Below are 26,902 nucleotides of genomic sequence, written 5' to 3' on the forward strand. Positions count from 1 at the left end.
TGTAGACCAGGCTGGTCTCGAATTCACAGAGATCCGCCTGCCTCTGCCTCCCGAGTGCTGGGATTAAAGGCGTGCGCCACCATCGCCCGGCTGATCTCTATTAATCTTGAAGGAACGCACAGCCTTTCATTTTCTTTGGAAACAAAAGCATAACCTCTTTTTCAAAGCAACACATTTTTGACTTCCATCTTAAAGTTAAAGCATTCCTAAAGTATCTAGGCTGATTCAGCAGTCCCTCCTACAATCCCATGTCTCTCAGCAGCTGTTGTTCGCTATCATAATAAAAAATTTCAAGTCAACAAGACAGCATATAGGATCCAGACTCCCTGTGTATTTTTCATCTTTACATGACTTATCTTTTTATATCATTTTATTCTCTTTAAAGGCTTGGTTTTATTATTTATAAACTTTTTATGACTGTCTGCACCCATTTTCTTTTCTTTTGAAGCCTGACACTATAACCTGTTTAGAGGTCTCTGTCTTTACTGGGCACCTGCAGCATTCTCTGCTAGCTCAGCTTAGTGCATGGCTCTGACACATGGCACTGGCGGCGGCTCTAGCCTTCGGCCAGCAGCCAGTTGCTGTGCGTCTCTATGCTGAGCACTGGCCTGTCTGAGAGACTGCAGGACTAGAAAGCCACATCTGCTCCTTGTCCAGAGCTGTTCTTAGCTGTCTCAGACCCTGTGTTTGGATATTTGAGCCCTCACACTGGGTGCCATATGGAGACAGATTTTTCTTTTGGGCTGACAGCTCACAAAAACAACATGGAGGCTTACCATGTTATAAAAGCTTGACCTCAGCTTAGGCTTGTCCCACTAGCTCTTAAACTTAAATTAACCCATATTTGTTAATCTACATGATGCCATGTGGCTCATGGGCTTTTACCTCTCCTCCTACATGTCCTGCTTCCTCTGTGTCTGGCGAATCCACCTTTCTTCTTCCCTGAATCTCTCGGTCCCCAGAAATCCTGCCGAACTCTTCCTGCCTAGCTATTGGCCATTCAGCTCTTTATTAAACCAGTCACGTTGGCACATCTTCACACAGTGTAAAGGACTATTCCACAAGAGTTATATTTTGAAACTAGCTTACTAACTAGCAGGTTTTCATAAGGTTTTTTTTTTAGCTAATTCACCTATTGATCCCTCTTCTTCCTATTCCCACGGCCACATCCTCACTTAATCCTTCAGTTCTCAGTGTTCTCTTTTTTACTTAAATTTTTAATTGACATAATATTATACAATGTATTTTTATCTTGCTTTTCCTTCCACAGATTCTTACCACCCACCCAACTTTGTTTTTTCTCTCTCTTTCAAAGAAAACAAGAAACAAAAAAAAAAAACAAGAAACACACACACACACACACACACACACTAATCCCACGAAAAAGAAAATCAAAATAAACAAAACACCAATAAGACAAAAGATGCCAAACAAAAAGTCCACTAAAATACCATCAAGTTCATGTCATATTGAACAACTACTCCTGGGCTTGGGCTTTCCTGGAGTGAGGTTAATATTCGCCGTAACACCGCTAAAATAAACTCTTCAGGCTGTCCTCTGCCCTGCCCACGTGCACCGCCCACACCTACTAAATAAGCAAATAAATAAAGAGTTGGAAACACTAAAAACTAGCATTCCCTTTGCCGCTGGGTAAGAGTTGCAGAACTGCTTGGTTGGGTGGGACCTCTGTCCACTTCCCCCTCTCGGTGTTGCAGTGTCATCTGGCTGGAACCTGTGCAGACCTAGTGCAGGCGTCCTTGGTCTCTGTGGGTTCTTATGTGCTTCAGTTCTGGTGTGTCTGGAGAACACTGTTTCCTTAGAGTCAGTGCTATTTTCACAGTTTCCAGCTTTATGTGTTTGAGTTTGTTCGATGGGTGTGAATGGCACACATGGGAGGTCAAAGGACAGCTTGCAAGAGTTGATTCTTTCCTCTCACCGTGTGGGGTTCAAGAGAATCCAGGTTTTTAAGGGCCTTTATTCACTGAGCCACCTCACCAGTCCCCCCCTTTTTAAACTAACTTTTAAAATCTCTCTTCCGGACAAGTCTTTACCTATCCTCTTTCACCTGACTGCACTCATTCTCTGCCTGGCTTTAACACCCTCATTTCTCCTACCAGCAATACCCCAGAAGACTGCCTTGTATTTTTCTTAATCATTGGAGCCAGCTTTATAAATTAACTTTTCATTTAAAACATGTCAAACAGGAACTTCATTATAAATTCAATGAGGTGTTTAGTTTATGGACAATTTGTACCTGCATGACTTCATATATGTATTCTGCCAAGGAATTTATTGCCTCCCACCCCCCACCAAAAAAGTATAAATGGAGTCTTTGTGGACTTTCCTGTTCTGGTACTTTCAGTTTCTTTCCTATGTGCAGTGGAGGAAAGTGTGTTCCATGTGTTGCTCTGTTCCTCTCAGTATATATGCGCTGAAAGCATCACGGTTGCTCTGTGTGATAGCAAATGAGATATGGAGCTCTTGTTCATTCAATAGTCAATCATACTAAACCTTATATTCAGCATCACTCAACACAAATATGTATATATAACAGAACATATATGTATATATATAATAAATGTGAAGAGGAACTGTTATTGCATTTTCAACATGCCAAAGGAAGGGTCATAATCCTTGTTATATACTTGTCAAAATTCTGCCAGACGGCTACCAAAATGCTCTTAAACTCTTGTCTTTGCATAGAAAAAAAAATACTGTGGTTGAATGTACTGTGCCAATTCTTTATACCAGCTATTTTCTTTTTGGGGCTGTGAGATTAGTTTTTATTTTTAGAAATCCTTAAACAAACAAAACCTGCAGTTTGCCCAGCTCCGTTCATATTACACAAGCTCAGAGATTAGCAAAACTGCAGGAAACGCCCAGTTCCTGTTGCAACTGAATTTCAGCTCCAGCAATGGTTGGCGGTGCTTCCCCTCTGTTAAAGCAGTTACATTATATTGAGAAACGCTGATGATAAAGTCAGGGCAGCTGGGTTTCAGACAGGGCCTGTGTTGGAAAAATAGCATACAGCTTGTTGAACAACTGCCAGGCCAGTGTCTGTAGTTTAACCGGTAGCCAGCCCCAAGAATGGTAAGTTAGCAAGAGTCTGGTAAGGCTTGTGATAGTGGAGATTACTTGATTCCTGTTATATACTTACCTAGAGTCTTTATGAAGTATGCCTAGCAATGGACCGTGTACTAAGTGCAGGAAATGACCAATATCATGTTTAAAGTCTAAACCTTTTGAATTATGAACGAGGAATTCCTCCATGTGCCTTCCTATTTAGTCATAAGCATTCACGCCTCAATAATATATGAGTCGAGCTCATTGCTAAAATACAAAAACCCGTCTAACAACTTGACTTCATGCTGTCACTTTGGTAGCTTTTCTCTACGTTTCCTCTTTTTCCTTCTAGTTTTTCATTTTTGGCATCCATTTCTTTTCCTATCTCCCTCTTGATCACCCCCCTCCACCTCCCTCTTTCTTTTAGCTCTCCCCTTCTTTTTCTGACGTCCCTTTTTGTTGCACAGTACACTGGTGATACTGTACTGAATTAAGCAGTATAGTCTAATTTTCATTTATTTGCTTGTTTTTGAAACAAGCTCTCACTATATAGCCCTGGCTGACCTGGAACTTACTCTGTAGACCAGGCTAGCCTGGAACACACAGAAATCTGCTTGCCCGTGCCTCCCAAATGGAGTGCCAGGATTAAGTACATGTGCTACCATACCCAGCAATATATATATATATATTACCTTAAACAAGTTAATATTCATGAATGACTTTTGCAAGTTATAATAAATGATGTAAGTGTAGTGTATTAACAATATACAAGATAATATACTTCATTTTAAAAAATATAAAGTGGCTTTTTAAAAAGTTGACTCGTGGCTACAAAGATGAAGCTTTGCACATTGAGGAAAGAGCCTGAAAGGTTCCTAATTCTAAGAAGAGTTTGGAAAGTTGCTCCTGAAAAACAACTCTAGTGTTTCAAAACTATAATCAATTAAGTCTCTAAACTAACCTGCCCTTGGGGCACTTCCACAGCTTGAGAGCCTCGAATTCCAAAGTCACGTGAAAAGACAGCTTCAGATAGAATCCTGATTTATTGGCCCTCCTATTGCTGGGCCTCCTTTTCTTTCCTTGATTTTTATGGCTTCTAAAGAGAGGTGTTTAACTAGAGTCCTAACCAAGCACACATTCTCCTCTATTCTGTGTATCAGTGGGGGCAATTCAAGCACTAGGATTATTGCTTAGCAACCTAGAATGGCCTACCATGTTAGGGAAGCACTTGCGGGCTGCAATGAATAGAGAGAACACCAAGTTTATTTGTGGGTTTATTAACGAGCCATTATGGATCATTAGGTATTAAGTAGCTTTATTTCTATAGCACTACCTTTAAATCAGGCAAGAGCATATGTTCCTTGGTTTGTACTAGACACATTAAGGGGAAAAAATCAAGTACATGAAAGCCTGCAGACCTAAAACAATTCCTCTTTCATACGTACCTTTTTTTAAAAAAAAAAAAGTAAAAATAAAAGTATTATATAGTAATAATTATGATGACCATTTTATTTTTATTTTCTGTGGCTGTGTTAAGAATGCCCTGACAAAGGAAATTTGAGTGGTACAGATTTTGGTGGCTCACTATCCCAAGTTACAGTCTGCGGAAATGTCAAAGTTGCAGGAACTGAAACAGATGGTCACATCACGTCCGCAGGGAAGCGCGGAGAGCAAATGAGATGAACGCAGGAGTTCCAGTGCTCAGCTGCCCTTTCCACTATTGCACAGTCTTGGAACCCAGCCAAGGAATGCTCCACCCACAGTGGTCAGGTCTTCCCACCTTGTTATGCAATCAAGATAATCCCCACAGGCGTGCCCAGGGGTCAGAGTAGTTCTAGATTTTGTCAAGTTGACAATCAGCACTGACCATCACCACAACAAAACACAATGGAGAAGTACCCTTTGCAAATCCAACTGACCTGTGAGAGAGCCATGTGCTACCCCTCCTCAACTTCCTCTGGTTGGAATAAGTGATTTGGCCATAGAAGAAATAAAAACCTGGAGAAGGCTCATAAATGCCTTCCACCTTTGGATCGAGAACTCTTGATTTTTCTCTTGGGAAAAGGATAAAATTTATTCTTCCGAGTGTTGTTTTTTTCTGCAGGTTTTTTTTTTTAATTTATTTTAGCAGCGAAGCCTTTTCCAATGAAATCTTACAACGTTCTCCAATTGTGAAATAAATTGAAGCATAGCTGCTCTGGCCACAAAGAAACTTCGGGTTCTGTGCATCCCGAAGCTCCTTTTCAGGATCCTGAGCCCCACAACTCAAAAGCCACTCTCCCACAACGGGGATTTTTTTTTTTTAAGGTATTTTATTCTTTCAAGTATATGTGCATTCACATCTGTGTGGGGGCATGTACATGTGAGTGCAGGTGCCTGAGGAAGCCAGAGGCATCTGGGCTCCTAGAACTGGAGTTGTGGGTGGTTACGAGTCACCCAACATGGATACTGGAACCCGGGTCCTCTGCAAGAACAGTACATGCTCTTAATCACTGAGTCGTCCTCTCTCCAGCCCCTACACCAGGAACTCTTACTCTTGTGGATGGTGATTGGAATAAGTGGTTTGTCCAAGGGGGGGAAATAAAAGTCCAAAGGAAGGCTCACAGATCCCACCCACAATGGACCTAATATGCTCCAAAGGTTTCTAGAAATTGATACCAACAACTCTGGAAGTAAATGAATAATATTCCTTGCAAGTGAAATGCTCTTACTTGTGACCCTGTGTTTTGACTTCCTGTTACTATAAAAGAAACACAGGCAAGGGTAATTTTTAAACATCATAAATTTAACTTAAAAGCAGTATACATTTATTATTAACAATTATGAAGACTGGAAAGTCTAAGATCAAGTCAAGATTTGATGTCTCTTTGAGGGCTCAGTCTTTGATTCTAACACAAGGCCTTGCATGCAGTACCCTCTGCAGGAAGTGAGCACACTGTGTCTTCAAATGACAAAGAGGTGGAAGGACAGCAAAAAGGGCTTAGCTAGTTCTCTCCAGCACATCTAATTTTTAAAAAAATTATGTGTATGTGTGTTTGTGTCTGTGTGAGTCTGTACATACCATGCATGTTCAGGTACCTAGAGAGACTAGAAAAAGGACATTGGGTACCCTGAAACTGAAGTTACAGACAGCTGTGAGCTCTCCATTGTGGATGCTAGGAACTGAACCTGGATCGTTTGCAAGAATGACAAATGCTCTTAACCAGTGAGCCATCTCTTCAGCCCCATTCTAGCCCTTTTGTAGGGTGTTAATTTGTCCATGGGGCAGAGTCTTTCCCAGAGGCCCTACCTTTTAATACTATCATGTTCGATCTTAGGTTCTGATATACAGATTTTTCAGGGACACAAAGCATTCATACTAGAGCACCCTGAGTAACAGGCTCAGAAACAGGGGCTGCTAAGAAGGCTCAATAGATAAAGGCACTTTCCCTTAAGCCTGACAACTAAATTACACCTCCAGAATCCACATGGTGGAAAGGAAGAACTGAAAGTTGTTTTCGGACCTCTACCTGCATCCCATGACTAGATCACCCTCCACACATACACAAAATAGGCAAAAATCTTGGTAATATCCCTTAAGGAAACATATGTAGAAAGTGAGATACATGCAATAATTTTAGTAGTAGGATTATTTGTTATAAGAAAAAAAAGCTGGAATATCCCAATAGCTAGCAAAATGAGAATGGATAAATACATTGTGATATCGTTAAATAATAAAATATTATCCCGCAGAGAAAAATAAAATGAAGTAGTTATACCTATCAATTTAGATAAAGTTTCTAATTATAACATCAAACATAAAAAAGCCATAGACTATACATGATATTAAATAACTGTATAAAATTAAAGTGAGAATAGTATTATATCAGTGATATGTAATAAAATATATCAACATACCAAAATACATGGAGATGATAGACATAAAATTTAGAACAGTAGTATCTCTCTCAAAGTAGAAATAAATGAGAGGTGTTACTATGTAGATAATTTTTCTTTTTCTTTCTTTTTCTTTTTTTCTTTTTGGTTTTTCGAGACCAGGTTTCTCGGTGTAACAGTCCTAGCTGTCCTAAAACTAGCTCTTGTAAACCAGGCTGGCCTCAAAAGGGAGATTCACCTGCCTCTGCCTCCCGAGTGCTGAGATTAAAGGTGTGAGCCACCACCGCCCAGCTTAAACTATGTAGGAAATTTTTTCTTAAGCTAAAATTAGATCTGCATGTATATATATATAATCCTTGCAGTTTTAAATATTTCATATTAAAAACAAGTTTTGTAAATAGCCACTACTAGGAAGGTATGGAGGCTCTACATGTTGTCCTTTTATTGCAAGAGTAGTGTTTATTGGGAGTTATTACTAATTAAAACATGACATGTCTCAATAGTTACTTTTCAACCATATTAAAAATCAACATAGACAGATTTTCAGATGTTTCTATCTTAACCTATATCCACAAAATAACAGAAGCAAAATGAAGTAGCATAGCCACGAGTCTGATTGGGCACCTGTGTTCTTTTTCAGAGGCTAGTATCTGGAAAGTACTGCATCTCTATAGCTATGTCAGAAAAAACAATGAAACCCTTAGGAGTCCCATTAATTCTTCCAGTCCACTCACCTCAGCAATCACTGGAACAGAGGAAAATATCTGGTATTTTACTGTTCAGAGTGTGAACTAGTCATGTCCTGGGAACCCAGGGCCAAGCCAGTTCTCCCAGAACCAAAGCCTTACTCTGGACCGATGCCATGAACCATGGCTTGCTTTCATTCTTGTTCAGGCTTTCAGCATCACTTGGAGAGCTAATGCTACGTGCGTTTTCCACTCCACACCCACAGCAGCTGGTTTACAGTTCTTTATCTTCCACGCCAAGTCCATGATCCCAGCAATCCTTCATTTTAGCCGTGTCTTTTCTCTCCCATAGGAAAAGGAGGCTGTTAGATGGACCATCCCGTTTATGGTGCCCTCAGAGCCTCAGGACTATGATCTAATCTCCCTCCTGTATCTTCTATTCTTCTGTCTGCTTTACCTCCTGCTTCTAGGTCTTTAATACAGTCATATGAGCTGGGCCGTGGTGGCGCACGCCTTTAATCCCAGCACTCGGGAGGCAGAACCAGGCGGATCTCTGAGTTCGAGGCCAGCCTGGTCTACAAGAGCTAGTTCCAGGACAGGAACCAAAAGCTACGGAGAAACCCTGTCTCGAAAAATCCCCCCCCCCAAAAAAAATACAGTCATATGAAGGAGGGAAAGAAGGCAGGTGGGGAAGGGAGGAGAAGGAAGGGAAGAAGGCAGGTGGGGAAGGGAGGAGAAGGAAGGGAAGAAGGGAAGGGGGGAGAAAGGGGCAGGAGTTGGAGCTGGCAGTCAACCTTGTCTCTGAGATAGAGAGAACACAGAGTAGCAGCAAGTTAGCTGTTTATTAAAGGCGCTGAGCTGCCCGCCGACCTCTGATTATGTCAGTAGTGTAACGGGCTTTTCCTTTTAGGCCACCAACTAGCTTCCAAATCGTGACGCAGAGACTTATTATTAGTTTTGAATGCTTGGCCTTAGCTTAGCTCTTTTTCTGGCTAGCTCTTTTAACTTAAATTAGCCCGTTTTGCTCTATGTTTTGCCTCTAGGCTTCTTAACTTCCTTACTCTGTCTCTCTCACCCTCACTGCTGGAGTCAGCCTGGCCTCTTACTCTGGGCACGTCTCTCCTTCTCTCCTCCTCTCATTCTTCTCATTTTTCTTGTTCTTCCTCTCTTTCTTTCTTCTTCCTTCTCCTCTTCTCACTCCTCACCCTCTTCCCCAGATTTCTCCTCCTATTTACTCTCTCTACCCACCAGCCCTGCCTGGTTCTCTCTCCTGCCTAGCTATTGACGGTTCAGCTCTTTATTAGACCAATCAGGTATTTTAGGCAGGCAAAGTAACACAGCATCACAGAGTTAAACAAATTCAGCATAAAAGAATGTAACACATCTTTGCATCATTAAACCAATGTCCCCCAGCACAAACAAATGTAGCACATTTTAAACTAATACTCCACAGCACAATAGCAAATACTTTTATGGTTCAAATGATTGTTCTCAGGCTTTTTGCTTGGATGGTGCTCAGTAAACCATGTAAAAGGATATAAGGCCATTTTGAGGTTTTTGTTGTTGTTAAATATATTCTAAAGTCATCAACTAAACTCTATTTATAGTATTTCTTATACTTTCTAATGTAAAATTACATGTATGTGTATCTGTGCGCGGATAGGTGCACATGAGTGCAGGAGCCCACGGATGCCTAAGGCATCAGATCTCCGATCTCCCTGGAGCAGTCATTACAGGTCCCTGGGAGCTGCATAGCGTTGATGCTAGGAACCCACCAGGGTCCTCTGCAAGAGCGGTATGAACTCTTACCCACAGAACCGTATCTCCAGCTCATACTTCTAGTATGTCTTACATTTAATTTTTTTTCTTCTCAGCTGGTTCACCAAAGGAGTCCCGTTCAGCTTCCATGAATGTTGTGCTTAGAAGACCTGCAAAGGTGATTCTTGGTTTGGATGAAAGTGAGCTGAAGTTCAAAGCACAGCTGCCATGGAAGAACAATCTCAATGAGAGAGTAGAAGCAAGAGCCCAGGCCATGCAGCAGAAAATGTTAGAGAAGGATATGCTGAAGAGGGAACAGGAAAGGAAGACTGCAAAACAGCTCCCAAGGGATGACCTGGCTAAAGAGTGGTTTGATATTGAAAGCATGACGCTAACTACCCGGGCCTACTTGCTGGACAAGCTTCTACCCACCTTGATTCCTGGAGTCGAACAGATGTTAATGCAAGTAGAAAAGAAGAAACTTTTGAGCAAAGCTGATATCCCAACCAAGTTTGATCCAATTAATTATTTGGGGGAATATTTAATGAGAAACAACACTCTTTATATCAAAGACCCAGGAATGTCTGGCTACCAGCGGGTGATGAGAGAGGTCACAGAAGAGCTAAAGGTCCATGTTCCCGATACGATCAGCAACAGGTACAGTTCGTTGTGTGTTTAACTGATTGTCTGTCTCCTTATGCTGAAAAGCTAGAACAATGATGGCAATGCAAATAGGAGCTGAAAGTTAATCAAGAACCATTGTTGGCTGAGGGGTGGTGGCTCACACATGTAAACCTAGCATTTGGGAGCTGAGGTAAATTCAGTGTCTTTTTAATAATTCTAATGAGTGGAAGCTATTTTCTATAATATCCATTTTCCTTTTATGTAGTCAGTGTGTGGATGGTGCACATAACTGTGGCACATGTTGGAGGTCCGAGGACAACTTTTGGGAGTCAGTTCTCATCCTCCAGCTTTTTGAGGCAGAGTCTCTCTTGTGCCTGTGGCTGAGCTATGTACTCCAAGCAAATTCAAGGTTATATAGTAAGGCTCTGTATTAGTGTGGTCCTACTATGGGCTTCACCTTTTCAAAGCACTGCAAGGACTGATGAATTAAAATAAGTTTATTTGTTTTGTTTTATCAAGACATAGAGTTTTGCTTTGAAGTTCAAACTGGGCCTAAATCCACTCTGTAATCGAGGCTGACCTCAAACTCATTGGAATCCTCCTGCCTCAGCTTCCCAAGTACTGGGATTATAGGCTTGCACCAGCACACCTAGCTAGTTACTTGGATTTGATTGTCATATTAGGACTTCAAGTAATATTTATGTCTGTATTAGACTCTCTGCACTGGAGAGTAACCTAACCCAAACATCACAATACATATTCAAAAAAGGTGTACAGTAAGCTGGGCATGATGGTGCACGCCTATAGTCCCAGTCATCACGAGGCCAGGGCCGTGATCTCTCTGAGTTCAAGGCCAGCCTGGTCTACAGAGCAAGTTCCAGGACAGGCTCCAAGGTTACAGAGCAACCTTGTCTCTGTAACTTTTGGAGCCAGAGTCTCACTATCTCAGTAGGCTGCCCTGGTTGACCTGGGACCTGCCACGTAGACCAGGCCAGCCTTGAACTCAAAGATCCACCTGCTTTTGCCTCCCTAGTGCTGGAATTAAAGAAATACCACCACACTCAATTAGGATACTAATTTTTATTTTGAATATATACAAATATATATATATTTTAAATATATACAAATATAAATTAAAATTGTAATTTATGTTAGTATAATATGTAAGATGTAGATACAACTTTATTATTCTACAAATGGCTACTTACTAATCCCAGCCAATAAACATCTTTAACAAGGACAAGCATTTCTGCTATTGCCATTTAACAGTTGCTTATCTTCTGTATCTGTCTCTGTAGCCTTAAAGTTTTCATGTGTACACACTTCCATAGTCCCTCTTCAATTTGTCCCAGGCTGTCTTATAAATTTTTGCTGCTATTATAAGTGGGCTTCTTTTACCACATTTGGTGGGGGGGGGGGAGTCTGGGAGTAATCTGAAGAAATGAAAACTATTAATTTATATATACATTTTGCTTTCTGTTGCCTTACTGAGTTCTATTATAGTAAAATTGAATTGCTGTATTGTGTTTTCTAGGGAAACAATTATGCTGTTTTCAAACAATAATCTTTCTTTTTATTTTCAATTTTTGTCTTTTGGGTTTGTTTGGGTTTTTTTTTTTTTTTGAGACAGAGTTTCTCCTTGTAACAGCCATAGCTTTCCTGTAACTAACTCTTGAATCTCAGGCTGGCCTTGAACTCACAGAGATGCCTCTGCCTTCCGAGTGCTGGGATTAAAGGTGTGCACCACCACCACTCGGTTATATTTTCAGTTTTTACACCTCTGACATCTTTCTCTTACCTAGCTGTATTGACTAATACATCTAACTTGGGGTGCACAACTGTTTATTGTTACCATCTGTAAATGGAGCTTCTTGTTCATTTTCTGACCTCCCAGAACTAAATAATCACATAGATACTATATTAATTACAACGTTGTTTGGCCTATTAGCTCAGGCTTCTTGTTAAGTAACTCTTACATCTTAAATTAACCCGTTTCTATTCATCTGTATATCTCCATGAGGCTGTGGCTTACCAGGTAAGGTTCCAGCACTTTCTTCTCCTTTGGCAGCTACAAGGCATCTCTCTGACTCCACCTACTCTCTCTATATCTCTTCCAGCCTGGCTATATTCTGCCCTGCTAGAGGGCAAAACAGCTTTGTTCATTAACCAATAAAAGCCACACATATATAGAAGAACATCCTACATCTCCAAGGGTGCTTGGTGAAAGTAAAGACTCTCTATACATGGCCCTGGGTTCCCTTCCCAATACCCACATGCCCCAAATATTCAGATCCCTACATTACTCCTTATATTTTTATGAATAAGATCCTCTGGAAATATATTTTAAACGAATCCTGCTGAAGGTTACTAGGTAAAAAAACAAACAAACAAAACAAATGATGAGAGTTTAGTACTAGTGAAAAGTTCCACCAGTGTGCAGGAAACAATGCCGCTGAATTTATTAAATAGTTCAAAGAACACTTCTCTTCACCATCTGTTCTTACTGAGTAATCTGTTAGGATGCATCTAGAACTATTCCCATTTGGAAAAAAAAAATGTACTTACGATTTGGAAATGATGTCAAAGCTATAAATCAAAAATGTGACAAACCCTTCCTCCTGTCAGAAAGATATGTAAACCTCAAACAGTACATAAAACTCTAGGCATTTGTCATTTATCATAAACTATAGTCAGATTAACAAATGGACATATCAAATCCCTGGTCTTGGGCTCCTTTGCCAGCCAATGACATGACAAGTTCGTTTCACTGATGATTCTAGCACTGAGAAGTTGAATGTTTCAGGCCATCTTGAGGTGTAATAAGAATCTTAGTTTCTTTGTATGTATGTGTTTACCTCCATGTATGCGCATGTGTGTGTGCAAGTGCCTTTGGAGACCAGAAGAGAGTGTTGAATCCCTTGGCACTAGAGCTGTAGGCAGTTATGAGCTTCCTGGTGTGAGTGCTGACAACCAAATCTCAGTCTTCTGCAAGAGCAGCAAACACTCTTTACCACTAAGTCCTCCATCCAGCCTCACCTAGTTTCTGCCGGAGCAACTGCAGGAATTCCATTAAAGAGATAAATTAACCAAAGACTTTATCTGGATCACTAGGACTAGAACTTCATCTCCCTCTGGCAAAAGTCAAAATCTATTGTACGCTGACAACGTCAATGACAGCATTTGTAGCTTAATCAGACAGCCCACGGATGCCTTTTTTTTATTTTTATTTATTTACTTATTTATTTTAAATTTATTTATTTATTAAGGATTTCTGCCTCCTCCCCGCCACCGCCTCCCATTTCCCTCCCCCTCCCCCGATCAAGTCCCTCTCCCTCATCAGCTTGAAGAGCAATCAGGGTTCCCTGACTTGTGGGAAGTCCAAGGACCGCCCACCTCTATCCAGGTTTAGTAAGGTGAGCATCCAAACTGCCTAGGCTCCCCCAAAGCCAGTATGTGCAGTAGGATCAAAAACCCATTGCCATTGTTCTTGAGTTCTCATGCTTTTTAACAGCCTGTTCTGTTGCCAAAGCCTACTGACTTAACACTCAGATGCTCGGCAATCTTCTAAAATTAGTCCTGCTTTAAAATTTTTGACCTCTGTCTTATGTTTACTCAATTCATTGCAGACTCTTGACAAAGGAATGAACCTTTTCCCTTATTTCTATTCATCCAAAGTAGGCCAGACATATGTTGGTTTGTCAAGAGATTAACTGCTGGTGACAACATTGAAGTGACTTCGACTAAAAATTTCCATGTTTTGCCGGGCGGTAGTGGTGCACACCTTTAATTCCAGCACTTGGGAAGCAGAGGCAGGCGAATCTCTGTGAGTTCGAGGCCAACCTGGTCTACAGAGTGAGTTCCAGGATAGCTAGAGCTGTTACACAGAGAAACCTTGTCTCAGAAAAAAAAAAAATCATGTTTTCTTCACATGAGAAAGGGGGATTTATCCATCTCTGTTTCGTGTCTCATAACAATAGACTGAGCAGACCTTCTTTATTTATGTAGAATAATTTTCATGGTGGCAGTTGTTCACTTGAAAAATACAGTGTCTCCACTGACCCGTGGTTTTCCATGCTCAGTATAATGTACTTTTTATCAAGTTTCTGAAAGGTAGACAAAGTGGACTTTGATCTTTAAGCCTTGCATTCAAATCTGCAAAGCCATAAAGCAGGTTGGGTTTGTGCTGCTTGCTCTATTTCCTTATTTTTCGTGTATCTTTTCCTTCTGACTCTGATTCCTCTAGTAGTTGGGGATTTATATGTGAAAATTTCTTTTCACTGTTTTGTGACGTGAAAAATATTTGCCTAGATTATAAATTTTTAGTAGCCTGGGAATTACACATACTTAAAAATGTGTAAGATTTTTCTAAACTGGGTACCAAAAACAGTCAATTATACTATATAATATTTTAGCTAAAGAATTTTAAATAATAAAAGGGAAGCTTATTAATATTAGAATTTCAGATTATTCCAAGAGGCAGAGTCTGTTTCTCAATCAATTTGACATAGAAGATCCTAGGATGCCAGTCCAAATGATCAGCGAAGTAAATCTAGAAGTCCTTAGTGCTGAGTGTGGCAGCTCACACCTGCAGTCTCAGCACTTGGGAGGATAAATAAAAGAACAACAAAATCAAAACTTGGATCTTTTCTTTATTCTGGCATTTGTTGATTATTTCATAGTCTGAAGGATCTCTGCTTTACCCTGAGGTGTCTTTGGAGAATTTTTTCAGTGAATTATCTTTATTAGCTGTATTCATTAATGATAGAACATTTATTCCACGAAGGGAAATAATCATAAAAAGATATTCCAAAGAATCCTTCTCTATTACAGTTGCATAAATGAGAAAACACGTGAGTAAAATCCTCAAATATTAGAGCTACACAAACCAAGTGCAATTTTAAAGGAAAAAAGATGCAGACCTTTATCCTATTTTATTTATTATAATTTCTTGTTGATTAACTCCTGTGCAATATTTAAGTAATTTACACAGACCATGTGCCAAAAGCCATTATATATTTTCTGCTGGGATGTGGTATATGCAAAAAATTCTAATATTTACATCACAGTACTCGTATTTTGTATTTCACGCACCAAAATGCCTCAAAATGTCTAGCTCATCTTTACAACATCCAGTGCTAGGAACTTGGCAACAACGGGGATGTGTTTTGTCCTCTGCATGGGCTTCCCTCAGTTGCCAGGAGACTGGCTTCCTAGACAGCTGTCTGCTCACAGTCCACACCATCTGCCACCTCTTTACTGAGCCAAAGTGAAACTCATTATGAGAGGAAATCCTGCAGGTACTTCTCCACAGGTGAAATTAGTAATATTAGCTTGTCAATTTGTACTGGAAAACAGATTTTATCAATCCAGTATAGCATAGCTTACCAAAAGTAAGGATAATATTTAAAGGATATTTGAATTTTTGTTATACAAGTGGTATATAAGAGGGTTTTAGCCAAAAATTTCCTGATTTCATTCAACCTGAAGCATAACAATCTATAAACTCTAGTTAGTTTAGCAAGCATCTATGAATGACATTCTGGGCAAGTATACTACCTTGTTCCTTCACACTTCAGCTGTGTGTCGAGCGGGGATAGGGTTCAGTTGATAGAATGTTTGCCTTGTGTTCGTGAAACTTGGGCTCAATCCCAAGAATCCCATGCATTTGCCATGGTGGTGTGTGCCTATAATTCCAGCACTTGGGAGATGGAGACAGGATAATCAGAAATTCAAGATCATCCTTGGCTTTTTGGTGAATTTGAGGACAGTCTGGTAGACATGACTTCTGGTGTCAAAGAAAAAAAATTAGCTACTTATAGACTGCAAAATCACAATCTCTTTTTGGGTCTGGGTTACCTCACTCAGGATAGTGTTTTCTATTTCCATCCATTTGCATGCAAAATTCGAGAAGTCATTGTTTTTTACCGCAGCGTAGTACTCTAATGTGTAGATGTTCCACACTTTCTTCATCCATTCTTCCACTGAAGGGCATCTAGGTTGTTTCCAGGTTCTGGCTATTACAAATAATACTGCTATGAACATAGTTGAACAGATGCTCTTGTCGTTTGCTAGGGCATCTCTTGGGTATACTCCCAGGAGTGGTATTGCTGGGTCCAGGGGTAGGTTGATCCCGAATTTCCTGAGAAACCGAAACACTGCTTTCCAAAGTGGTTGCACAAGTTTGCATTCCCACCAGCAATGGATGAGGGAACCCCTTCCTCCACAACCTCTCCAGCAAAGGCTATCATTGGAGTTTTTTATTTTAGCCATTCTGACAGGTGTAAGATGATATCTCAAAGTTGTTTTGATTTGCATTTCCCTGATCGCTAAGGAGGTTGAGCATGACCTTAAGTGTCTTTTGGCCATTTGAACTTCCTCTGCTGAGAATTCTCTGTTCATTTCAGTGCCCCATTTTTTAATTGGGTTAATTAGCATTTTAAAGTCTAGTTTCCTGAGTTCTCTATATATTTTGGAGATCAGACCTTTGTCTGTTACGGGGTTGGTAAAGATCTTCTCCCAGTCCGTAGGTTGCCTTTTTGTCTTGGTGACAGTGTCCTTTGCTTTACAGAAGCTTCTCAGTTTTAGTAGGTCCCATTTATTCAATGTTGCCCTTAAAGTCTGTGCTGTTGGGGTTACACATAGGAAGCGATCTCCTGTGCCCATCTGTTGTAGGGTATTTCCCACTTTCTCTTCTATTAGGTTCAATGTGTTCTGACTTATAGTGAGGTCTTTAATCCATTTGGACAAATGGATTAAATGGTACAAATGAAATATCACTACGACCCTACTCTGAGGTCCTCTGCCTTGCTCCCACTTCTCCAGTAATGTGGCTCAACCACCTCATACAGAAATAGGAAATTCTTACCACAAATGCCAGCTTCAAAACTTCGCCATGTTGTCTAGGAGGTACCCAGCACGCAGTGATAGTGAACTTAGCCCTGACTACTATCCACCTCAGCCAGATGGGCTACATTCTTCCCGCCCATTTTTACTATTTCATGCTTATCAACCCAGTATTCTCTTCTGGAATCCAGACTGCTAGCTTTCTTTGTCTAGACATCTTAGCCCTCATCTCTCTAGTTGGTTCATTTCTCCTTGTCCTCCAGGAATTCCTGAGTACCACTTCTCCTGGCTACTTTCCGTCACACCTGGTCTCCATCAGGTGCCGTGTCTGCATGTTTTGGAAGTACTTGAAGTGTCATGCCACCTTTTAGCACTGGGAATTATTCATGTCCTCACAACCTCTTGGAAGACAAGGCTTTTTTTTTTTTTTTGGTCACAGTATTATTAGAAACTGGGCATGTGCCTGGTGAACTATGGCTCAGTACATGATTTAATACTTTGAACTTATTTATGGGTCTTTACTGCATGGATGTTTAGCACTCACTATTGAGTAACACCTTATGAAAAAAAAACAAATTTTGGTTATCATGAAAAACACACTTTATACAATGATTTTATTTCATTTTATTTTGCATGTATGAGTGTTTTGCCTGTGTGTGTGTGTGTGTGTGTGTGTGTGTGTGTGTATGTGTGTACCAAATGTGTGCCTGGTGTCCACATAATCTAGTAAAGGGTGTCAGATCCCCTGGAACTGGAGCTATAGACAGTTGTGAGTCACCATGTGGAGTTGGGGAATTGAACTAGGATCCTCAGGGAGTGTCCAGTGCTCTTAACTGCTCAGCATCTCTCCAGCACTATCATATACAATGAAAACTGGCCGATTTACTAGAGACATTTGTCCATATATATTTTGTTACTTCCCACACCTTTATCAACCTCTCATATTTATTTGGTTTTGTACAAAGCTGTCTTCAATAAATGGTACTTACCAAGATCCTCACATTCTCCCTGCTTCTAGACCCACCAGAAAGATTGTGGTCCTTCTTGAATCTGATCTCTGGTTGTGCTCGTGAAGATGGCACTTCCTTCTTGAAATACCTTTTCCTTCTCCATGATACCCTATTTTTTCAGTTTTCCTATTTCCATATTTAGCCTTTAGCTTCCTTTGCTAGCTCATTTTGTACTACCCAATTTTAAGATTCCACTCAAACACACACATACACTAATACATGCATATACATAGATCATACATGCATACAGAATTTTTTAAAACTTTCTTCCTTCTTCTCTTCCTCCTTCTTTCCATACATCTATCCACCCATCCTTTCTCCTTTCTTCTTTTCTATTGAAACAGTGTTTTATAAGATGTAGCTCAGGAGGCCTCAAACTCCTTCTGTAGCTGCGAATGACACTGAACTTTTGATGCTCCTGCCTCCATCCTCTTGAGAGCTGGGATTACGTTATGCCATTTGATGGCCCTGCCTCCATCCTCCCGAGAGCTGGGATTACGTTATGCCATTTGATGGTCCTGCCTCCAACCTCCCGAGAGCTGGGATTATGTTGTATCATTTGATGCCCCTGCCTCCTTCCTCCTGAGTGCTGGGATTACGTTGTACCAATTGATGCCCTGCCTCCATCCTCCCAAGAGCTGGGATTACATTGTACCAATTGATGCCCCGCCTCCATCCTCCCAAGAGCTGGGATTACATTGTACCATCACACCGTTTGTACACTGCTGGTGCTGAGGATCAAATGCAGGGTTTGTGCATGCTACGAAGCACTCTGTCTTTACTACATCCCCAGTTTTTATGTCTACTCTTTAATCAAATTTGTACTGTGGTGTTTTTGTTTCTTAAAATCTCAGAACACTTTATGGGAGGGAATGTTTGATTAGTTGTTTTGTTTGTTTGAGTCAGGATTTTGTTATGAAATCCAGGCTGGCTGCACACTCATAGCTATCCTCCTGCCTCAGCCTCCCTTGTTCTGGGATTACAAAGTATGTACCACCGTAACTAGCTTTATTAGTTAGCTTATATGTCTGCCAATGTGTGTGCACGTGTTTGTGCATGTGTGTGCATGTGCGCATGACCAGGGGTCAATCTCAGTTGTAGTTCATCAGGCCTTGCCCACCTTTGTTTCTTCAGACAGAGTCTCACACTGACTCAGAAGTTACCAAGTAGTCTAGTGTGGCTGAACAACAAACCCCAGGACTCTGCCTGTTTCTGCCACCTCCCCAGTGCCAGGATTACAAGTGCATAACTACATTGCCCGCCTAACCTTTCTTTTCTTCTTTCTCTTCTTCTTTTCCTTCCTCCTCCCCTCCCACTTCCTCCTCCTCTGCTTCCTCTTGTTCCTCTTCCTTCTCCTCCATTTAACTTGGTTCTGAGGATCTAACTCAGATCACCAAGCTTGAAAAGCAAACTCTTTGCCGACTAAGCTATCTTCCGATCCTGGGAGTTATATTTAGAATCAACTTGTAGGTTACAGCTACCCTAATCTACCCAAAGTTACAAAGTATTGCATTGTGTAGAATTCTGTTGGTTGGGTGTGACAGTCTCACAAAATAATGTAGACAACAGAAATTTTAGCCATTCCCCCAAAGAGTGGCATGATCGATTTAAAATCCATTTGAATTATATTTGGAAGCTCATATGCAGTGTCTCTGAAGCACAAAACTCGATTTTCTTTCTAAATATGGGCATCATGATGAGCGAGGAAATGATGTCTCGATTGAAACCCAAAGCATGTGGAAGAGCTAATCAGGCAAAGCAAGGGGGAGAAAATGTTTTGAGCAGATGAAACTGTGACAGAAAAATAACTGTGTGAATCTATTTTTGTGACTTATGAAAATCCGGAGACTGTCAGTACTTATGACACTATCCCAATCACTGATGTGTTTTGCTATCAGATGCTGATCTGTAGAATGGCAGAATAGATAATAACTGTTTGTGCAATAGGTGAGTGTGGTTAAGTAAACGAGAGAATGCTAGATACAAGGCACGGGTATAGAATAGAACGCCATACTGGAACGGAAACAGAAACTGCAGACATGAAGTACTGGGAGAAGACAGAGAGCAGTATGGAAAGAGGAGGCTGGGCAAACAGCTGAAGGGACTGCAGAGGTTAGGATGCTTCACAGAGCACTGGAGGGGTTAGCCCTTCCTTTAAAATACCAGTCGATCTTTCAAAAGTTCAAACAAGCTGGGCGATGGTGGCACATGCCTTTAATCCCAGAACTTGGGAGGCAGAGACAGGCGGATCTCTGTAAATTCGAGGAGGCCAGCCTGGTCTACAAGAGCTAGTGCCAGGACAGGCTCCAAAGCTACAGAGAAACCCTGTCTCGCAAAACTAAAAAAAAAAAAAGTTCAAACAAGGCTCTTCTGTGCTGCTAACCTGCCTCCATGCCTTTGTTTTCAAATCTAAAGTTCATTTTTGAAGCTTATATTCCTAGAGAATTGCAAAGATTTTTACATGGGTATAAAGCAGCATCTATTCAGTACTTTCTTTTGGACTATTAGAGGTACCTAATGTCCACATTCTCAGAGAAAATTCTTTTGCATCTGAAATCAAACCTATTCTAAATGTTGTTGAATCTAAAAAAACAAAAAATTTACTTGACACTCCCAGCTGTTTTTGTTATTCTGAACCATGTGATTTGATGTCAGTCAAAACAGTTTGGGGTTTGTTTGGTTCGTTTTTTAGGATCTAAGAGGGATGATTAACATAGGAACAACTGTAGCCTCCATTCTTCCCCCACTCTCGGCCTGGCCATGCATCTCCAGCAGAGGACAAGGACAATAGTTACTCTTGTACTCAGGCCTTCAGCCGGGCTGCGAAAGCAGTTGCCTCTGACTAGAGAGCAGCAACAGGCCAGCAAATATTCCCAGGCAGATGTCTCAAGTTTAGTCCAGAGCATTGGAATGACCTGGCATTGTTCTTGTAAGAGGACCTTCCATGTTGCCTTCCTAGCTTGGGGGTCAGAGTTCCTCCCGATGACTTTTGTGTCCAGGGAAGACAAAAAGCTAATGACCTTTAGACTTTAGACCATCTCTGCCTTTAGACTTTAGACCATCTCTGCCTTTAGAGAGTGTAGGAAAGCCTCTAGGGGTATTCTCAGTACTGTCTCTGTTTCTCTCTCTGTCTCTCTCTCTGTCTCTCTCTGTCTCTCTCTGTCTCTCTCTCTCTCTCGTGTGTGTGTGTGTGTGTGTGTGTGTGTGTGTGTGTGTGTGTGTGTGTGTGTGTGTTTGGAGACAGGGTTTCACTGTGTACCCATGGCTGTCCTGGAACTCACTCTGTAGACCAGGCTGGTCTTGAGCGTACAGAGATCCATCTGCCTCTGCCTCCCAAGTACTGGCATTAAAGGCATGTGGCTTTGGATATATTCTTGCTACTTCTTTTTGTAAAAACACAAAACAAAAACAAAGGCCTGGAAATTGACTAGTTATAGTTCTATACATTTATAGGGTACAGTGTGATGTTATGATTTATAAATATGTAGTATAATTAAATCAAGCTAATTAACATCTTTCATCTCAAATAGTTATCATTTTATGGAGAGAACATTTGCAAGTTATATTATTAACAATTTTTAAATATGCAGCATTCTATTATAAACTATATTATTGTACAATAGGTATTTTTAAAAACCTTATTCTTCCTTCTAATTGATGTATTTTGTTCCCTTTGTCCTTAATCTTCTCAGTAACCACCATTGTACTCTGCTTCTATGTTTGAGTTTTTTATATTTTACTATGTATAAGTAATAACGTGTCATTTATCTTTCTGTACTTGGTTTATTTCACTTATCCCAATTCTCCAGTTCTATTCATATTTCATAAAGAACAAATTCTGGTTTTGTAAGATTGCATAAAATCCATTGTGTTTATATGCCAAATTCTCTTTCTTCATTCAGAATTGTTTCTGTATTTTGCTACTATGAATTGTGTGGCAATTAATATATGAATGTAGACTTCTTTTTAACAGACTGATTTCAAGTCTTTTGGAGAAATATCCAAAAGTAATATTTTTTTAAATAATTTATTTATTTATTATGTATACAATATTCTGTCTGTATGCCTGCAGACTAGAGGAGGGCACTAGACCCCATTACAGATGGTTGTGAGCCACCATGTGGTTGCTGGGAATTGAACTCCGGACCTTTGGAAGAGCAGGCAATGCTCTTAACCTCTGAGCCATCTCTCCAGCCCCCCAAAAGTAATATTGCTGTGTCTTTTGTTAGTTATGCTTCTGTTTTTCAAGTGTCACCACAGTTTTTCATAGTTATTATGTTGATTAATATCCTCACCAATACTTCTTAAATCTATTACTTATATAGGTAAAATAGGACAGCCTCTATAAAAAGCTGACTAAGAGTAGAAATTAGCCTAAGATGAGTGCTGAGCGCAGGAAGTCCTGGTGGAAGGAAGGCAACTCCGGAGTTTAAGTGGGGCTCTGGGCTCTTGGATTCTGCCGCTGAACTATCTGAACCAAACTGAGGGTTCTTAACATATATTCTGTGTTCTCATACTCCAGAGTCTCCAAAATGAAGGAGAAAGTTAAACAAAAGAGACAACAAAGAGAATATATCAGCACCGTCAAAGTCAAGGTGGCCACGATGAGAAAGCAGGCTCTGGAGGAGCAGTTCGGTGAATGGATTCTCGACCCCAGAGGAATGATTCCGATAGCTGTGGTAGGAGAAACCATGCATGCGAAGCGGGAACCTGCTAGCATGTTAGTAGAATGTCAGAGGCTTCCCTTGAAATCTTTGCTACAACTGACCTGTCTACCCCATGGAAGCTTATTAATTTCTTCAATTTTTCAATGGGCATGAAAAATAAAATACAAATCTAGTAATGTTTTTAAAATCTTGATATTGACAAGGGTTTCCAACCTAATCATTACAAACAGAGATGGATTTCGTGTGTGTGTGTGTGTGTGTGTGTGTGTGTGACTATTTGTGATATCTATGAGAGACCACATCTCTTAGCTCCAAAGAACATCTACTCTTTAAGAACAAAGTATTTTCTCTTAATTGTGTAGAGATTTGAAAATATTTAATCATACAATGCCAATCATATTTCACTTTAAGTGAATGACTATAAATGGACCAAGGGAAAAGATCTGTGGAGGAAATATTAACAAAAAACAAAATTATTAGACTATTGTCCAAAACATAAAATAATTATCAATTAAAATACAACAACAAAAATTAAATAGCCCTTTTAAAAAATAGGAAATACCAGGCCTGGTGAAACATGTTTACAATCCCAGCACTCAGGAGGCTAAAGCAGTTGTTTAAGTTCAGGACCAGCCTGATCTACATAGTGAGACCCTATCTGAACATCTGAAGAACACACTCACACACACACACACTCACACACACAAACACACACACACACTCTCTCTCTCTGAACAAAAGACTTGACAAACACATCACCAAAGATGCATAACATATGCAGATGGCAAATAAACCAGTGAGACAACGCCAGCATCGCATGCCTTTAAAGAATTGTGGGTCTACTGGGAGGTGGTGGTACATGGCTTTAATCCCAGCATTTCTGAAGCAGGGGCTGGTGGAGCTCTGTGAGTTCAAGACCAGTCAAGGTAGTTGCAAATGTTCCTTAGCTACATCACACTCACTGCCAAAGGTTTCTAGGTTTTGTCCCTAGGGGACAAAATAGGATCATTTTCAGTGTCTCGGTCCGCACACGAAGAGAACGGAAATCAGGAAGGACATACGCAAGAAGGCAAAATGCTAAACTAAGCCGAGATTGGATCACTCAGTACTTAGAAGTACATGACTTTTAGTCCAAGACACTAAATATGTGCTAACAGAGAGTAATGTGTTCTTTCTCTTCCTTTCTGCAGATTCAGAATGTTCTTTATGATTTTTTTCAGAAGCCAGATTTGCATCTTGGTAAATATGCCTTTACTGCAGCGTTTTTTCTTTGGGAGGGAGGTTGAGGTCACACAGTCAACATTAGTGCTGATGAGGATGGATGCACTTAAAGTTAGATAAGCCTTCTCCGTTCTTCCCAGGAACACAGAAGGAATCAGTCAGCTCAGTCTTTGCAGTCCAGTGCTCCCTTGTAGAACAAATATTGTGTGATTCCCTGCCCCTTTGTTATCCTGTGACGTTCCCAGATAATAGCAATTGTAGAATTTAGAAGAAAAGTATAATGCCATAATTAAAATAAAGGAATTGTGCAAAGAAAGGCATTAAAATTATATGTAGGATCAGAAAGGTAGCTCAATGGCTAAGTGTGATTGCTGGAGCATTATAAGGAACTTAGGACCAGAGCTCAGATCCTGACACCCACGGAACAAGCCGGCTGTCCTAAGAATGACGGTTATACCAACTCTGAGGGGCCCAACACCCTTTTCCAGCATCCACAGCCACCATCCTCCTCACATGTACTCACAGACAGATAAATAAATATTTTAAAATTTTATGTTTATAAACTTTTAGTTACAATATCACTAGAAGAAATAATAAATAGACCTTTTTAACCTATTCTTCATGAATAATGAGTTATAAGAAAAGTAAGATTACATCTAAGTAACTGTTTTCCCTGTATTGACATTTTGAAATAAGGGCAAAAAGAACTTATATATTCATATAGGTATCACATATACATGAATATTCATGTGTGTGTATGTGTGTGCACGTACCTATGTGTGCTGTTCTCACGGCTAGGGGTGTTACAAATGCAGACTAACACAGAAGTGTTGCCTATGAGTTCAGATTAAAGTTGCAATGTCACTTTCTATATATAAGACAATTTCTGAAATGGTGAACAAATACTGGTAAGTTCCGGAACAAGTCTTTCATTCAACCCTCACTCAAAAACTTCACAGTATTATAGTTCCAGAAAAACTGAACAGCAAAATGAGGGGCCAGGTATATAGATGACCCACAGTAGTAGAAAAAGGGCTGAGTGTGTACAAAGGCAGGGCTCAAAACTTTGCAACAACAACAGCAACAAAACTATAGCAAAACTGTACTCTGCATTTGCATATAAAGTAAGTTCTAAACTGAGAGCTGTGAAAGCAGCGGTTCACCTTTTCCAAGGTCTGACAGGAGAGGGGAGACTTTATGGTGTAGAAATCTTGGGAATTCTATCTTTCCACCAGCTCCCCACCACTGAGACAACAAAAACTCTCCTACAAACTTCCACTCTGCACACCAGGAGAGAACAGCCCATCCCATCCCTGTGGAGAGATCATAGGTTTGATGCATTTATTTGGGGAAATGTTTCTTTGCGTGAGTCTAGCTAAGAGGAACCTGACTTGTAACTAAGGATTTGAGTGTGGATCCTGGGATTTGTGTAATTTGTGACCCACTGATTGTTTGGCCTTATTTTGGTTTTTGAGATAGGGCCTGCTGGCCTGGAATTCTGTGCAGACCTCCTAGTGCTGCCTGGCACTCACAGAGATCCTCCTGTCTCTGTCTCCCAGTATAACACACTGTTTTTAATTTGTCTTTTTTTATCACTGTGTTTAGTGGTAACTATAACTTATGAGACTATTTTCATTCTTTCCTTGCTTTTTTTCCTCTCTGTGGTTTTTTGTTTGTCCTGGAATTCACTATGTAGACCAGGCTGGCCTCAAACTCACATAGTTCCTGCCTCTACCTCACAAGTGCTGGAATTAAAGGTGCGAGCCACCATGCTCACTCTTTCCTTGCTTTTTAAAATAAAACATGCTTCTTAGCATCCTGTCTGCTCTTTTGGGAACATGCTTCGGGCCTTTCTTCCTGACAACCTGTCCTCTCCCTGCTCTCAGTATGTTTGAAACCGGAATTCTCCCATCAGCTCAGCCTCCATTGCTGTTTCCGAAATTCTTTGCAATATCTTTGCTTATTCATTTATTCTGGGGGAGAGTGAGGAAGCAGTGAGCTAAGAGAGTCTGCTAGGATCCTGCTGAAGATCAGATGGCTTCTCAACCATCCCTGCCCAGCGAGATGAGCGTTCTCCCCTCTTTTGCTTGACTACAGTGTTTATTTCCTGTATGATGAGTTCGGTTTACCGAGCCCTCACTTGATTCCAGACACTGTGAGGAGTAAAGAATAAAGAAAATTAAGACGTGATTTTTCTCCTTAAGTTGTTCAATATCAGCCACTGGTGGTAGAGACCAGTCTCGTCTGCATAATTTTCTGAAGGTGGAAGGCCTCTTAGGAGAGTTATAACTCTTAGGACAGTTACAAAACTCAAGAGTGACTGGGGAGTCTTCCTTACCACCTTGTCCCGGCCCACTGCAGGTGGCGATGCTGTTAGGAGCAGGAGAGAGCTAGTGTCTTAATCCTTCCAGCACAGGACTGTGTCTGTCTCCTGGTGAGCTCAATATGGACTTGGTAGTTACCATATCAGATGGAGGCTTGTTTTGCTTTACTGGAACTAAGGACTGAACCTGGGGCCTTGTGCTTGCTAGATGGGAGCATTCCCACTGAGCTAAGTCCCTAGCCCTTAAAGTGGAAGTGTGGAGGGTCCCCATTACCAGTCACCCTTACTCAGACGATTCTTTTCAATCACCTCTTGGCATTGTGATTTCTCAGCTCTTCTGCACATGAAGTGTCAGCTTCCAGAGTTCGCTTTTTTGACTTTCTCATCACCCGCCACACTGTTCACACACCCTGGATTTTCTTATTCTAACCCACAAATCTAGTTGATGACTCCCAGCTTCCAACTGTCCCTCTGAGCTCCTGATCATACATGAAAAACCTACAATGATTGGTGAGAAATGTAAGTTGCTGATCAAGGTGATGATTATCATTACAGAAAAACAAAAGATCTATGTGTCTGCATGTACATGCACATCTGGAGATACACAGGAAGTTTGCTGAATAGATGGCAAGCAACAGCAGTGACTCACTCCGAGGCCAGGGAGACTGAAGATGCTGAGGAACATACAGAAAAAGGAAGATGTTCATATTCACACACATTTTATAAGGTTACCGGAAGCTGTTCATACTCACAGACAGTTTACAAGGTTACCGGAAGCTGTTCATACTCACAGACAGTTTACAAGGTTACCGGAAGCTGTTCATACTCACA

The 26,902-nt window shown here is 40.7% G+C and overlaps 1 protein-coding gene across 1 annotated transcript in view; it reads left to right on the forward strand.

The window, feature by feature from the left end:
* The window catches only part of Efcab5 (EF-hand calcium binding domain 5), a 105,186-nt gene that overhangs the window by 5,556 nt on the left and 72,728 nt on the right, over positions 1-26,902 (forward strand). The window contains exons 4-6 of the mRNA XM_005349504.3: positions 9,500-10,040; positions 22,383-22,539; positions 23,718-23,766. Coding sequence (XP_005349561.1) covers positions 9,500-10,040; positions 22,383-22,539; positions 23,718-23,766 — 747 coding nt within the window. The remainder of the gene's footprint in view (positions 1-9,499; positions 10,041-22,382; positions 22,540-23,717; positions 23,767-26,902) is intronic.

This window comes from Microtus ochrogaster, chromosome 7 (assembly GCF_000317375.1).
Source record: "Microtus ochrogaster isolate Prairie Vole_2 chromosome 7, MicOch1.0, whole genome shotgun sequence".
NCBI classification, from domain to species: Eukaryota; Metazoa; Chordata; class Mammalia; order Rodentia; family Cricetidae; genus Microtus; species Microtus ochrogaster.